The 16,291-nt window shown below is 40.8% G+C and overlaps 1 protein-coding gene across 2 annotated transcripts in view; it reads left to right on the top strand.

Moving 5' to 3' along the window:
* Window positions 1-16,291, top strand: part of LOC150079048 (CD109 antigen-like) — a 1,092,235-nt gene that overhangs the window by 28,826 nt on the left and 1,047,118 nt on the right. For both annotated transcript variants that reach the window (XM_090384122.1, XM_090384121.1), the window contains exon 2: window positions 1,523-1,603. In XM_090384122.1, coding sequence (XP_090240248.1) covers window positions 1,542-1,603 — 62 coding nt within the window. In that variant the 5' untranslated portion in view covers window positions 1,523-1,541. The remainder of the gene's footprint in view (window positions 1-1,522; window positions 1,604-16,291) is intronic.

Here is a 16,291-nt window from a genome sequence, read left to right as displayed (position 1 = left end):
ATAAATCAGAAAAAACTTCTCTGTTCCAAGAGCAGCAGAAAGGCACGTCTGCACCGGCATAACTCTCGTCCTCAGCCCTGTTTGTTATACTACAAATAAAACACAATGTTTTAAGTTACAGAAACTCTTTAAAATCTGGCACCCTTGGGAATTGAGAAGTCTTCTAAAACTGCTCAATTTCAGCAGTTTTATAAGTGCATATTTCATTAAATATCAAGCACAAACAACTGAACTTTCTGTAAACTTTCATAATGGCCTTGTCCTTTCATCTGTTTTTGCAGGCAGCAAGGTGTAAACTGCATAGATAATGGAAGTGTTAATTCTCACTGCAGAAGAGACTTGCTTTTGTAGCAGGTTGCTCTGGTATTATACTATTTTCAGCAGGCTATATAAAACTCACTTTTTATACAGCATAGCAAGTCATGTAAAACAACCTCTTTACAATCTGTATGTTGTAACTGGAGGCAATTTGCTCTTTAATTGAGAGAGCAGTTAGTCTTGAAACAGGCTGTTATAGCAGTCTAGTCTTTAAACAAATGGCTGGTTAACGTTTTTTAGAGACCATCTGTTTGAAAGTAGTGCAAGTTAGAAAAGAAAGTTTGTTCTGCTAGGAGAATTAAGCCCATTGCTTTATCTATATGTCAATATCTAAAGAGAAATGCAATTGCTGATAAGAGTGTTGTATTGCTTACTGAATATTTCTGGATTGTAAAATGCTGTTTTTTGTAAACTGTGCCAGATATTAAAGAATTCTGAATTATAGAGTGCGAAATTTTACAAAGTTCACTGTATGATTATTTATTTATTTTTTTCTAAGGTAGCATGCGAAAAGAGCCCAGTTTGGAGTGTTGATAAAAAGTGAGAGAAATGTTGACTCCCATTCTATCTTGTTTATTTCAGCTAAGGTTGCCTCCTTCGCCTGAATTAATGCAGTTTTTGTTAATAAAAAATTATCTCTTTATATTCTGGAGGACTGCATTTGGTCAGTGGGTTTTGAGATCCAACAAAAAAAAAAAAAAATAAATATATATATATATATATATATATATATATATATATTTTTTTTTTTTGTGATATCACGTGCTTTTCTGTTAACTTCAATCAGTATTTTCATTAACCAGTGAATTTTGTATTGCCCATCACTTTTAGTTCATAAAAACATGTAAACATAAGACAACAATAGGTTTTTGTTGTTATTTCCTGACCTTTCCGCATCCTCCGTATTTGATGGCCACGGGCTTGAACCCCGGTCTAATCAAGAAGCGTGTGCTATGCACTGCTGCTCCTGCCCACCTGGCTACATAGGCGCAGAAAACAACAATAGGTTGAAATGGGTGAGTTTTTATTAATGTGTGCAGACTTGTACGTTGAATTTATTCAGTAAAATATATTCACTTACATTATAGTTAAAAGACTAAAGGTAAGCATATGAGCAGATATGGTTGCTTTAAATATTTAATTACTGTTGTACTAAACTTATCAAACTTTTTTTTTTTTTTTTTTTTTTTAAATATCCTTTTAGAAATATATGCTGTTCAAAGATGTTCATACTATCCTTGTTAATATTTTGCTCATCATTTTTGACTCCTTCATGGACACAGAAGTAAGTAAATGACATTTTTATTTTATTGTAGTTAATGCATATCCTTTAGATCAATGTTTCTCTACTTTTAGGACAGTGAAACATCACAAAGTGTTTCATCCCTAATTTAGGTGGCACACCTAATTTTTATATTCTGAATGTATACATATTCAAAAAAACTGTGTTTGTGTGCATATACATATATTTTTTTTAGTATTAGTAGTGGCAAATGATGCAAGAAAGAAAGAAAGCCTAGGCAGCATTAGCCAAAATAAGGAGTAAAAAAAAAACCACTTTAGATATTATTCATCCCCTCTAACAGTTTTTCCCATTTTTCCTTGATTTTATTCAAACTACAACCTTCCACAACACTAGATAAGATATTTGTTTCAACTATCAACTGTATGTTGACTGAAGGTATATTTCTGCACATCTGTTTTGCAACCAAACATTTTCAATTTAAATTTTGCGTGCCTGGTCTCCAAAAGGTGAAATTTGCAGAACTGAATCTTTCCTGGAAAGGGCGCCCTTTATTTCCTTTCACTAATCTCATTACTTTTTTTCTGTGCCTGTTCCAACAGATCTCTGTTCTTCCCGAAATACAGCCTCCAGATCTATGCAATACTCAAGATGAGGCCTAACCCTGGCCTTGTACATCTCCTTTTCCATGCTGGAAAAATAACTCTATGAACTTCCAAAAAAAAAAAAAATCCCATCTGCATTGTTCATAGAACTTTGTCTGACTGCTGTATTATTCCCAGGTATGCAGTACTCTATACACTGAGTGATCACTGAATTATGATGACTCCTATCAAAACTGAATGCAACCCATTGACCACGTGAGTACAAGAGTGCAGAGTTAGTTAACCCAAGTAGCATAGATAAGGTGACAGTGGTTCTGTAGTAGTAAAATTCCGAGCGTGATGGGTAAAAGGAAGGATTTATCGCACTTTGATAAAGGACAGATTGTGGGTTCTCGACGAGTTGGTGCCTCAATTTCCCAGACGGCTGAACTGGTGGGGGGGGAGGGTTAGAGAGCCACAATAGTTAAAGTATACCAGGACTGGCATCAAAATGATCAAACAATGACCCGACGGCAAAACTGCAAAGGTCAGCGAAAGATTAATGTTACAGGTGAGCGCCGGGTCCGACAACTGGTACAGGCAAACAGGCACAGCACTGTTGAAGAGTTGACTACCCAATAAAACATGGGCCAACCCAGAACAATATCTGGCATGACCATGCGTTGCACGCTCACATGCATGGGCTATACCAGTAGACGACTTCTACGGCATCCTCTCCTAACCAAGGTTCATCAGCGTAAAAGACTCGCCTGGTGCAAAGAGCATGCAAGTTGGATGTTAGACGACTGGAAGAAAGTGTGCTGAGTGGATGAGTCACGTTATTTACTCCACACCGTGGATGGTCGTGTACGGATTTGGCATCAACAACATGAGGCTCTTGATCCATCATGCATGGTATCAAAAGTGCAGGCTGGTGGAGGCAGTTGTATGGTGTGGGGCATGTTTCATTGGCAGGAACTTGTACCCCTGGTGCATGTGGAACAACATATCAGTGGTCTCTGCTGTCGACAATTGCTTGCTGACTGTGTACACTCCACTATGTTACACTTTTTCCCGAATGGCGATGGTGTCTTCCAAGATGACAATGTGCCGAGCCATCTGGCACTTGTTGTAGGAATGGTTTGCAGAACACAGTTCTGACTTCCAGCATATTGATTGGCCTCTGAACTTCCCCGATATCAGACCCATAGAGCACTTGTGGGACACTGTACAAAGGCATATCAGACATCTGGATACACCAATCACCTCCATACCTGCATTGCTGACCGCATTACACATAGCTTCATTGGCCATACCTCCCGAACACTTCCAACATCTTGTTGAATCAATGTCACATCGGATAGCTGCTGTACTGAGGGCAAATGGAGGACATAGGACATATGACGTATTAGATAGGTGGTCGTAATTCAGTGATCACTCAGTGTATTTGTCAGTATTAAACTTGCCACTTCTTATCCCATTTGTCTAATTTTTCTAGATCTTGTTGCTATGACATATGATTACTTTTATATGTCATAGATTACCTTGCCAACCTTCGTATCAACCTCAAATTACACATTAAGCCTGATATGCCTTCATCAGTTAATAAATATAGAAAACAGTGATGGCTCAGCACTGAACCACGGGGGACTTCATGAATGAGAGTAGTCGAAGAACAGCTCCCATGGATAAGCACTCTCGCCTTGTTCTCAGACAGTTTTTAAAATCTATACACTGGGACCAATGATGATGTTACCAGCAGCAAATTCTAAATGGGAAGTATTCAAGGAATTAATCTTGGAAGCTATTAGGCTTTTCATCCAACTAAGAAATGTTATTCAAGGTTTAGGCCTTGACTAGGTGCTAGTGAAGACATCAAAAGGAGATATTGTTGGGATATCAGAGATGTGGTGTCACACAGATATAAGGACTGCAGTATTGGAATTTGGGGAGTGCAATGTATACAGAAAGGATAGCCAGGATAGAAAGAGAGGAGGGGGTCATGATGTTAGTTAAGAAACAGTTAAGGAGGGGTCATACTGTTAGTTTAAGGGCAAAAAAGGTGATATAGTTGTACACGTTGGCATTAATGATATTAAGAGTAGGAGACAGGCAGAATTACTTAACAAGTACAGGTCACTGTTGAAAAAAAGCCGTGAATTAGGGTTGAATTTGAAAGTGTCTGCAATTCTACCCAGACACGATAGGAGGGAGTATATGATGAGAGGCTGTCGATCAATTCGGACCTGGAGAGATTGTGCAAGGCTCAAGGGGTAGAATTTTTTTCAGCCTGGTCTGTACTTGTTAACAGGAGAGACTGCTTCTACAGGGATGGGATACACTTAAATAGAAAGGGTGCAAGAATGTTTGCTGATGGTATCCAGGCAGTGTTAGGTGGGTCGGAAAAGTGCTAGATTGGGGGGATACAAGGACTAATAGATTAACAGTAGCCACTGGCAGAGGTGAAAGTGATTCTTGCACTGCTTCTATTGGAATGAGCCGCAGCCTGGAAAATAAGATGCAGGATATTTCAGAGACTGCTGGGAATCATTGGGGTACAAATACACACATAGGTTGTGTTAGGGTAGCTAAGAAAAAGAACAGGTGCATGTATACTTGCGTGTACACAAATGCTAGGACTTTAGAAATTAAATTTGATGAATTTGAGTTATTGCTCAAACAATCAAAGGCAGATATTGTGGGGCTTTCAGAGACGTGGTGTCACACAGAAATAAGGAATGCAGAACTGGAATTTGGGGAGTACAATGTCTACAGAAAGGATAGACAGGGTAGGAAGGGAGGAGGGGTTATGCTATTAGTTAAGAAACACATAAAAACACACAAGAAAGGCACCTGGGATGGATGGGATCTATCCAGTTATATTAAAGGAGGCAGCAAAGGAAGTAAGCAAACCCTTAGCCATAATTATGAGAGCTTTCTTGAACTCAGGGGAGGTACCCATAGACTGGAGATGTGCAAATGTGACCCCAATTCACAAAGGAGGATCAAAAGCTGACACAAGTAATTATAGACCTGTGAGTTTAACTTCTGTTCCAGGAAAATTAATGGAGACACTGGTTAAAGAAGCACTGCAGGATCATCTAGACAAGGCTTCAGTTATAGCTCGGACACAGCATTTTGTTAAGGAGAAGTCTGGGCTGACCAATTTGATAGGATACTATGATGCAGTCACAAAAGAACTGGATGCAGGGAATAACTCTGATATTATATACTTGGATCTTAGAAAGGCTTTTGATACTGTTGCATATAGAAGTCTGCTGCACAAATTGGAGCAGTGTGGCCTTGGAGGCAAATTGCTACTATGGATGTAGGGGTGGTTGAGGGGGGAAGACAGAGAGTGGTAATCAGTGGACACTGCTCATCGTGGACTAATGTTATTAGTGGAGTCCCTCAGGATTCAGTGTTGGGTCCATTATTGTTTTCTGTATTTATAAATAATATTGGTGATGGTATATCAAGTTTAATGTCCAAGTTTGCAGATGATACGAAGGTTGGTAGGGTTGTTATGGACATTACTGACGCTAGGCTGCTGCAACAGGATCTGGAAAGGTTGAGCAGATGGGCTGAGAGGTGGCAAATGAAGTTTAACCTTGACAAATGTAAAGTACTATATATGGGAAACAGCAACCCCAGAGCAACGTATCTACTCTGTCGTACTACACTGACAGTGGTAGAGAATGAAAAGGACCTGGGGGTTATTGTGCAAGCAGATATGAAGTTCTCTGAGCAGCGCAGATGGGCTGCAAGAGTAGCTCATGGTGTGTCAACATCCACGACAAGGGATGGAATTCTGCTCCACCAACCAACCACCCGCTGGCTAAAGGCAAATTTCCTCGCGTCTATCCTACATCTGTCCTCAATTTGAATTTATGCCCTCTCAGGTGATTATTCTGAGCAAGAGGAAGAATCCCATCAGCATTGAGCATGCTCAAACCATTCAAGGCTTTATACACCTCTATCAGTTCACCTTGCTGGTGCCTAGTCTCCAGACACTGTAATTTGCAAAACTTAAGCCTTTCTTTGTAAGAGCACCCCTTTGTTCCATTCACTAATCTTGTCGCCCTTCTCTGTACTGTAATCCTTCTTGAAATGAGGCCTCTAGACCTCTAGGTGTGGCCTTATACAAGGGAATAATCACCTCTTTATCCCTGCTACAAAAATTCCTATATATCATCGACAATACACCATGAGCTACTCTTGCAGCCCGTCTGCACTGCTCAGAAAACTTGATATCTGCCTGGACAACCATCCCCAGGTCCCTTTCATTCTCTACCACTGTCAGTGTAGTACCACAGAGTTGATACGTTGCTCTGGGGTTGCTGTTTCCCATATGTAGTACTTTACATTTGTCAATGTTAAACTTCATTTGCCACCTCTCAGCCCATCTGCTCAGAATTTCCAGATCCTGTTGCAGTAGCATAGTGTCAGTAGTCTCCCTAACAACCCTGCCAACCTTCGTGTCGTCTGCCAACTTGGACATTCAGCTTGATATACCATCATCAATATCATTTATAAATACAGAAAACAATAATGGACCCAATACTGAACCCTGAGGGACTCCACTAATAACATTAGTCCACTATGAGCAGTGTCCATTGATTACCACTCTCTGTCTTCTCCCCCTCAACCACCTCTTTATCCATAGCAGCAATTTGCCTCCAATGCCACACTGCTCCAATTTGTGCAGCAGTCTTCCTTATGCAACAGTATCAAAAGCCTTTCTAAGATCCAAGTATATAATATCAAAGTTATTCCCTGCATCCAGTTCTTTTGTGACTGCATCATAGATCAAATTGGTCAGGCAAGACTTCCCCTTAACAAAACCATGCTGTGTCTGACCTATAACTGAAGTCTTGTGTAGATGATCCTGCAGTGCTTCTTTAACCAGGGCCTCCATTAATTTTCCGGGAACAGAAGTTAAACTAACAGGTCTATAATTACTTGTGTCGCCCTTTGATCCTCCTTTGTGAATTGGGGTCACATTTGCACATCTCCAGTCCATGGGTACTTCCCCTGACTCCAAGGAAGCTCTCATAATTATGGTTAAGGGTTTGCTTACTTCCTTTGCTGCCTCCTTTAATATAACTGGATAGATCCCATCCACCCCAGGTGCCTTTCTTGTATTTATCTTCAACAATTTTTCCTCCACTTTACTCTCAGTTATTACAAGATTCTCTAGCTTACTGCCAGAGTTGAATACACCTTTGGCATTCCATTCGCTGAATAACTCCTCATGTGTGAATGTCGATGCAAAATATTCATTCAGTTTGTTAGGTACCTGAGCGGGATCATCAACAGTTGACCCATCGATATCAAGTGGACCAATCTGTTTTATTCCCTTCCTTCTAGAGTTTACATAAGTAAAGAACTTTTTGCTGTTTTTCTTTGCATCCCTTGCGGCGCCTCCGTAGCCAGGTGGGAAGGAGCAGCAGTGCGTAGCACATGCTTCTTGATTAGACCGGGGTTCGAGCCCGTCACCACCAAATACGGCAAAATGCGGAAAGGTCAGGGAATGACCACTGCATATCCCGGAGCAATATGGCCTTAGCTGCTAATGCTCCTAAAAAACGAAAACAACAACAAACAACAACAGCATCCCTTGCGAAAGATTTCTCGTAATCTGCCTTCGCCTGCCTAACCTCCTTTGTAACATGGTTACAGATCAACTTGTATCTATCATAGGCTTCTGTGTCACGTGTTAATTTGTATGTATCCCATGCATTTTTCTTCTCTGCCATATGTCTCATTAGTTCATCTGACATCCACTTAGGCCTAAAACCTTGAACAATATTTCTTAGTTGGTATGTAAAGCCTAATAGCTTCCAAGATAATTTCTTTGAATGCTTCCCATTTTGAATTTGCTGTTTGGTAACATCATCAGTTGGTCCCACTGTATAGAATTTAAATACTGTCTCAGTCCATTGTAGTCGCCTTTACGAAAGCAATAACCCTTCCCTTTACCCCTAATGGTAGTTACCTCTTTGAGTAAATCCCACTTCAGCACACTGTGATCACTGCCACCTAGTGGTTCATTTACCTGTAGATTCTTAATGCATGAAGAATCACTACTGATAATCAAATCAAGAGTATTATTCCCTCTAGTTGCCTGCCGAACATGCTGATGTAGAAAACAATCATCCAATAAATCCACAAAAGCCTTGCTAGTTTGTGAGTGACCAGCCCCCAAATTCCAGTCAATATCTGGGAAATTAGAATCCCTCATTATAAGACTCTCTGATTTACTGGCCCACTCTATTTCCCCGTACAGTTTCTTATTATACTCATCAGAGTCATTAGGCGTATAGCACACTCCTACTCTCAACTTTGATCTCCCAATGCTTACATCACACCAAACTGACTTGACACTGCACTGTCCAGCAATATCGACTGGCTTCACTTCCTTGGATTTTATGTATTTCTTAACTAATAGCATAACCCCTCCTCCCTTCCAATCCTGTCTATCCTTTCCACAATGTACTCCCCAAATTCCAATTCTGCATTCCTTATATCTGTGTGACACCACGTCTCTGATATTCCAACAATATCTGCCTTTGATATTTTGAGCAATACCTCAAATTCATCAAATTTATTTACCAAACTCCTAGCATTGGTTTATATGCAAGTATACATGCGCTTGTTCCTATTCTTAACTACCCTAACAGAACCCATGTGCTTACTTGTACCACAATGACTCCCAGCAGTCTCTGAAATATCCTGCATCTTAGTTTCCAAGCTGCTGCTCATTCCAATAGAAGCAGTGCAAGAATCACTTTCACGTCTGCCAGTGGCTACTGTTAATCTATTAGTCCTTGTATCCCCCCAATCTACCAGTTTTCCGACCCACCTAACACTGCCTCGATAGCATCAGCAATCATTCTTGCACCTTTCTATTTAAGTGTATCCCATCCCTGTAGAAGCAGTCTCTCCTGTTAACAAGTACAGACCAGGCTGAAAAAAAATTCTACCCCTTGAGCCTTGCACAGTCTTTCCAGGGCCGAATTGATCGACAGGTCTCTCATCATATACTCCCTCCTATCATGTCTGGGCAGAATTGCAGACACTTTCAAATTCAACCCTAATTCACGGCTTTTTTTCAACAGTGACCTATACTTGTTAAGTAATTCCGCTGGTCTCCTACTCTTAATATCATTAGTGCCAACATGTACAACTATATCATCTTTTGTGCTCTTAAAAGATGATATCCACTCTACAACGTCATCAACCTTTGCCCCTGGCAGACATACTCTGGTCCTGTTCCACCTATCCTTTTTACAAAGCAAGTTTCCCGTTTCCCTGACAATAGAATCAGTAACAACTACTAGTTCCTTTGGGACCAGCGCATTATGCCTTGGGGGCTGCCTTTGCAGTGGTTTATGGCCTTCGGATTGTTTAATCTATAAGTGACTCTAGCCATGCGCGGTGGCGAAACTGTCACGAATGATCCACTATTTCGAAGTCACGTTTGGGATCGAGATCTTGTTTGGTGGCCCAAAAATGTTCCGCGACTGGGGACTGGTCAGTTTCGGCAATCCAGATTGCTCTGTCATGTTTCGTAACGCGATCTTGAAGACATCTTGATGTCTCACCTATGTAGCAGCTGTCACAGTCTCTGCAGGTTATGCTGTATATTACATTGCTGCATAAGAATAAGAGAGGTGTGACAGGGGTCTTCACACTGGAGATAAGAGAACGTAGATTTCTGCAGGGTAACTGTACGCATTTGATGTTGTAATTTCTGAGGATTTTTGAGATTTGACCTAACACGCCTGGATAGTAGGAATGTAGGTGGATTGTATACTGTCTTGGTTCGGGGGTCTTGTGGAATGCGAGTTCTTGTGCTTGTAATGGGCATCTGTCTAGCACATGGGATGTATATCCCCATTTGGTCAGGTCTGTCCTCACACGGGAAATCTCGTTGCGTCTGATTGCATCAGTGCTGGAATGGCTCCAAGCTCTGGAGAATAGGGTGCAGGCAGTGCTGTTGAGATGACTGGGTGCATGGCCGGATCTGTAGTTTATAAATTGTCCACACCACATAGGTTTATGGTGAAGTCTCTTGCTGAAGTCTCTAGATGTGGGCCTACGCATTGCAGTAAGACATCCAGGAATGGGAGTGCCTTGTTTATTTCTAACTCTAGAGTAAACTGTATGAAATTAGACAGGGAATTAAGGTATTCTAGTAACGCTGTTTCAGAGCCACGTGATATTACAGTGAAAATATCGTCAACTTATCTGCACCATATTGTAATAGGTACAGGTGGGTTCAGGTATATCTGCTCCTCTAAATCTTCCATGGTGATGTTGGCTACTACGGAGCTGACAGGGGCACCCATGGCAGTGCCATGCACTTGTTGGTAGACTGAATCCTCAAAAGTGAAGATGCTACTTGATAAGCATAGGTTGAGGGCGGTGCAGATGTCATCAGTGGATAGTGATGTTCTGGTTGGAAGGCTTAAGTCGTTCTCGAGGAGCCTCCTGGCGTAGAGTACAGCCTGTTGGATGGGAATTGAAGTGAATAATGAGACCACATCAAATGAAGCCATGATGGAGCTGTCAGGAATTGAAAGCTCTTTAATGATGTGGATGAATTCACCCCTATTTTTGACAGTGTGTGTGGTATTTTCTACAAGAGGTGAGAGGAGGCGTGCAATATGCTTGGATAGTTCATACATTGGGGCATTGCAGCACGATACTATAGGTCTGAGGAGAATACTCGGTTTGTGGATCTTTGGCAATCCATAGAATTGCGGCAATCGGCAGTCGGTGGCATGTAGAAGACACTGAGTTGTAGTCGAGATTTTCTTATCTTTAAACCATGTGTTGACGAGTTTATTGACATGTGTCTCTAGACATTTCAAGACCTTAATGGGTGGATCAGACAGAAGTTCATATACATTTGGGTCTAGTAGTAGGGTCAGGGCTTTCTCTCGGTAGGCTGACCGATCTAATACAATGGTCCGGCGCCCTTTATCAGCAGGAAGTACAACGATAGTGTTGTCTTTTCTTATTGATGATAGAGCGGCATGTTGACGATGGTTAAGGTTTGAGTAAGTTTGCAGAGTGCTGCGGAGGATTGCGCCATTCCTGAAACGAATCTCTTTGGCAGTTTCTTCGGAAAGGTTGGTAATACTGGCTTCTATATCCATAGCGAGCTGTGTGATTGGAGGTTTAGATGGTACGACGGTGAACTTCATGCCGTTGGATAAGACATTGAGCTGTTCACTGAATAGTTGTTTGCTGCTTAGGTTCAAGACGAAAGAAGTTGCGTCATTTGAACGTGTGCTCACCTTTAAGGAGTTAGCTTCTCTGTTTAAGTTTATGAATTTGCACTGTTGGCGTAAACGGTAGGCAGAGATCTGATTAGTTCGATGACAGATGGTATGTACAAGGTTCGTAAATATGATAGGCGAGATCCTACCTTGCAGTTGTAAGAGTCTGGACTTGTAGTCAGTGCTCTTGATTTCACAGTGGAGATGGGTTATCCACAATTTTAATGTTTGTAAACTGAAGTTGAAACAGGCATTTTCCATGCGAGAGTTGTGGAACAGGGCTCTCTACCTGAACCATTTAGGGATTATCCGTTTTCTTTTGCACCTATGTGCAAAGCATAGATGCTGTCTGTTGCGGGCTATTGAAAAGAAAGAGTTCTGTAACTGCACACAATCGTAGACATTGCGGCTGTAAAGGGAACGTATTATCACGAAAGGGCCTTGTGTACTGGGGTCCATAGTTAAGAAAGCAATACAGTATAACCCAGTGAATGTATTTAATAACATAAATATACAGCAGAAGCTTTCAAGGCTGACGAGCCTCTTTGTCAACTGATAGATTGATTGAACACGACAGAGCAATCCGGCTTGCCGAAACTGACCAGTCCGCAGTCGCGGAATGTTTTTGGGCCACCAACCACGATCTCGATCCCAAACGTGACTTCGGAATAGTGTCCCACTCGCAACACTTTCGCCACCGCACATGGCTAGAGTCACTTAATATATTAAACAATCCGAAGGCCATAAACCGCTGCAAAGGCATGAGAATGCACCCCATCCTGGAGACAACCATTCTACACCTCGACAAACGCTAGAGTAAAACAGCGCATGTCCGTGCGACAATAATAGCAACCACCTTAAATGAATAACGTGACTTCACTCTCAGCTCATTGCACGCATAACTATATCAGTTGTATTCAAAATTTCAATCAATCTATTAGTTGACAAAGAGGCTCGTCAGCCTCGAAAGCTTCTGCTGTATTATTAAATACATTTACTGGGTTACACTGTATTTCTTTCTTAACTATGGACCCCAGTACACAAGGTCCTTTTGTGATAATTAAATGTACCCAATCATTAAGTCCAGTTAAACACAGAAAAGTGGTATTTGAAGTTGTTGTTGTTATTTGGTTTTTAGGAGCATTAGCAACAAAGGCCATATTGCTCCGGGAATATGCGGTGGTCATTCCCTGACCTTTCTGCATCCTCCGTATTTTGTGGCTCACGGGCTCGAACCCCGGTCTAATCAAGAAGCATGTGCTACGCACTGCTGCTCCTGCCCACCTGGCTACTGAGGCGCCAATAGTTGAAGTGAATAACTTACACGCATAACACAATTGTCATCTTTGTACTTTGAATAGAGTAACCACCTTCGTTCTTGATGTTCCCCATTTGTTAATTTTCTTAATTTTCAGAAAAACCTTCTGTTATTTTTATCTTTTGGGAAATCGTAGTTTTATACTTGTGTCACACCATTTTGTATGATAGCCATTCTAAATTTATCAGTTATAATTTCAGACCAAGTACTAGGATCATTGATATCGACATTTTCGTCTTCGTTGCTTTGTTGATTCTCTTGAAGCTGTGGTCCTCAGAATAATTCATCTTGTTCTTTGTTCGACGCTGACAAAAAATCCTCTGTCTGTACGTTTCCCTCTGCTTCATGATTATTTTCCCGTTCTACAGTTTTCTTATCATAGCTTTCCTCTTCATTAGGACGAAAGCTGGCTTTATGATGATCAGGATAGTTTTCGTGGATGTCGCACGGCGTAATTTCATTTCCGCGAGTTTGATCTTCCAGTAACTGTGAATTATGCGTTTCTTCAATTTGTTGCACATTTTCGGTTTTTAAAAATTTTGCAAGGGAGTTCCTCTGTTTTTCCATAATTTCTTCTCTCTTTCTTTTTTTCTTCAATTTATAAGACCCACACATATACTTTCTTCCTGCATCTCTGTCATTTCTATCATGTGAAATAGATACGAATATGTTATTTATTTTCACACCTCGCGAATCGCGATAAAAACGTACGATGTACGATCAGCTGTTATAATATATATACAGGATGATTCACTACTAGTGCGACAAACTTGCAGGAGGTGTAGGGGGCAGAAAGACAAATCAGAATCACATAGCATTGCAGGGTCTGAAATGCCTTTGTCATGCGGTAGAGGACGTTGAACGGGAGGTCGCGTGAACAGCGATCCTGCTGGAAGTCAGCATTTGCGAACAGTTTCTATCGAAGAAACCAAGTAGCAAAAGTCCTCCAGAGTGGATAATCCCCAGGCTCCAATGATTGGACGCATTGCAGATGGTATGAACTCATTTGGTTTGTTGACAGTATCCTCCATACAGTGGATTGGGAAATACCCAATCGTTGGCCTATCGCTCGATTACTCTTACTCGGATTGCCTTCTGCAAGATGTAGGACATTCTCCTTATTGTCTGGTATTCTCGTCGTTCGTTCTCGATTCATGGTACCTCTCGTGAAACAACCAGTCTCACGTAACCTTCTGTGCTCACGTGCAAAAATCGTATGATGAGGAGCACGCCTGTGCGGGAAACGTTCCTGGTACAAGCGCAGAGCGGCGTGCCCATTACAGTCCACAGCTCCATACACGAGGTGCATGTCGGCCAGTTCAACGTTTGAATACTCGTCCATCCTACTGCTTCGGGAACCGGTTCGCAAATGCTGACTTCCAGCGTAATCGCTGTTCAACGTCCTCTACTGCATGATGAAGGCATTTTGGACCCTGCAATGCTATGTGATTCCGATTCGTCTTTGTGCACCCTACACCTCCTGCAAGTTTGTCGCACTGGTAGTGAATCACCCTGTATATATATTCATATTTGTGGAGAATATTTATTCAATCATTTCAAATGAAACTCCAATAAATTATTATATAATTATTATTTTTATTTGTAAGGAGATATTTTAAATATATTTGAAAGAAAATATATTTTCCCGTGTTCTTTGGAGAATTCTTGGCGGGCTTTCAGATAATGTTAATAACATGATTATTGACATTTTATTTCTTATGTATATTAAAAATATGGCCATTTTATGGCGATGTCGCTAGATTTTGCGACAGTATTAAAACAAAAAAAAAATGAAACCATTTTTATTTTGCAAAATCAGTCAGCGGTGTGGGCCTTTGTGCTTGCCGCATTTCCCATCCCACCTCTGGCCGGCTCTGCCTGGGGGACTCCACTAATAACATTAGTTCACTAAGAGCAGTGCCCATTGATTACCACTCTCTGTCTTCTTCCACTCAACCATCCCTTTATCCATAGTAGCAATTTGCCTCCAATGCCACACTGCTCCAATTTGTGCAGCAGTCTTCCATGTGTGACAGTATCAAAAATCTTTTTAAGATCCAAATATATGATATCAAAATTATTCTTTGTATCCAGTTCCTTTGTGCCAAATCATAGTATCCAATTAAATTGGTCAGACAAGACTTCCCCTTAACAGTTGCATACTGTGTCCGAGCAACAAGTGAAGTCTTGTCTAGATGATCCTGAAATGTTGCTTTAACCAGTGCCTCTAATCATTTCCTCAGAACATAAGTTAAACTAACAGGTCCGTAATTACTTGTGTCACCCTCTGATCCTTCTTTGTGGATTGGGCTCACATTTGCACATCTCCAGTCCATGGTTAATTCCCTGAGTTCAAGGAAGCTCTCATAATTTTTGCTAATGGTTTGCTTACTTCCTTTGCTGCCTCCTTTAATTTAACTGGATAGATTCTTTCCACCCCAAGTGCCTTTCATATGTTTATCTTCACTTCTGCAGTTTACTCTCAGTTTATTAACGGATATCTTTGCTCTCAGGATTTCTTCTCCACTTTGCTCTCAGTTTATTAAAAAATCATTTAACTCACTAATTAACTATATTAGTGAGTTAATATAAATATTTAACTCGCTAATATACTTTTTATACACCTTTTGGCATTCACCTCCCTGAACAGCTCCTCATGTGTGAATGTTGCTGCAAAATATTCATTTAGTTTGTTAGCTACCTGAGCAGGATCTTCAACAATTGAACCTTTGAATCATTCATATCAAGTGGACCAATCTGATAAATCTCCTTCCTTCTAGAGTTTACATAAGTAAAGAACTCTTTGCTGTTTATCTTTGCATCCTTTGCCAAAGATTTCTCGTAATCTGCCTTTGCCTGCCTAACCTCCTTTGTGACTTGGTTACAGACCACCTTATATCTGTCAATGGTTTCCATGTCACCTGTTAATTTATATGTGTCGCATTCATTTTTCTTCTCTGCCACATGTTTAATTAGTTCATCTGACATCCATTTAGGCTTAAATCTTGAACAATATAGCTTAGTTTGTATGAAAAGCATAGTAGCTTCCAAGATTAATTCTTTGAATGCTTCCCATTTTGAATTTGCTGTTGGTAATGGCATCATTGGTCCCACCATATAGAATTTAAATACTGTCTCAGACCACTGTAGTCACCTTTACGAAAGCAAAAACCCTTCCCTTTACCATTGATGGAATTTGCCTCTTAGAGTAAATCCCACTTCAGCACACTGTGATCACTGCCACCTAGTGGTTCCTTTTTCTGCAGATTCTTAATGCATGAAGAATCACTACTGATAATGAGATCAAGAGTATTAGTCCCTCTAGTTGCCTCCCGAACATGCTGGTGTAGAAAACAATCATTCAATAAATCCACAAAAGCCTTGCTAGTGTGTGAGTGACCAACCCACAAATTCCAGTCAATATCTGGGAAATTAAAATCCCCCATTATAAGACTCTCTGATTTACTGGTCCACTCTATTTCTCTGTATAGTTCTTTATTATGCTCATCAGAGTCATTAGGCGTATAACACACTCCTA

The sequence above is a fragment of the Mastigoproctus giganteus genome, chromosome 10 (genome assembly GCF_048544385.1).
Source record: "Mastigoproctus giganteus isolate SK-2022 chromosome 10, ASM4854438v1, whole genome shotgun sequence".
NCBI classification, from domain to species: Eukaryota; Metazoa; Arthropoda; class Arachnida; order Uropygi; family Thelyphonidae; genus Mastigoproctus; species Mastigoproctus giganteus.
Note: the sequence above shows the minus strand (reverse complement) of the source record. Positions and strands in the feature narration are given on the sequence as shown.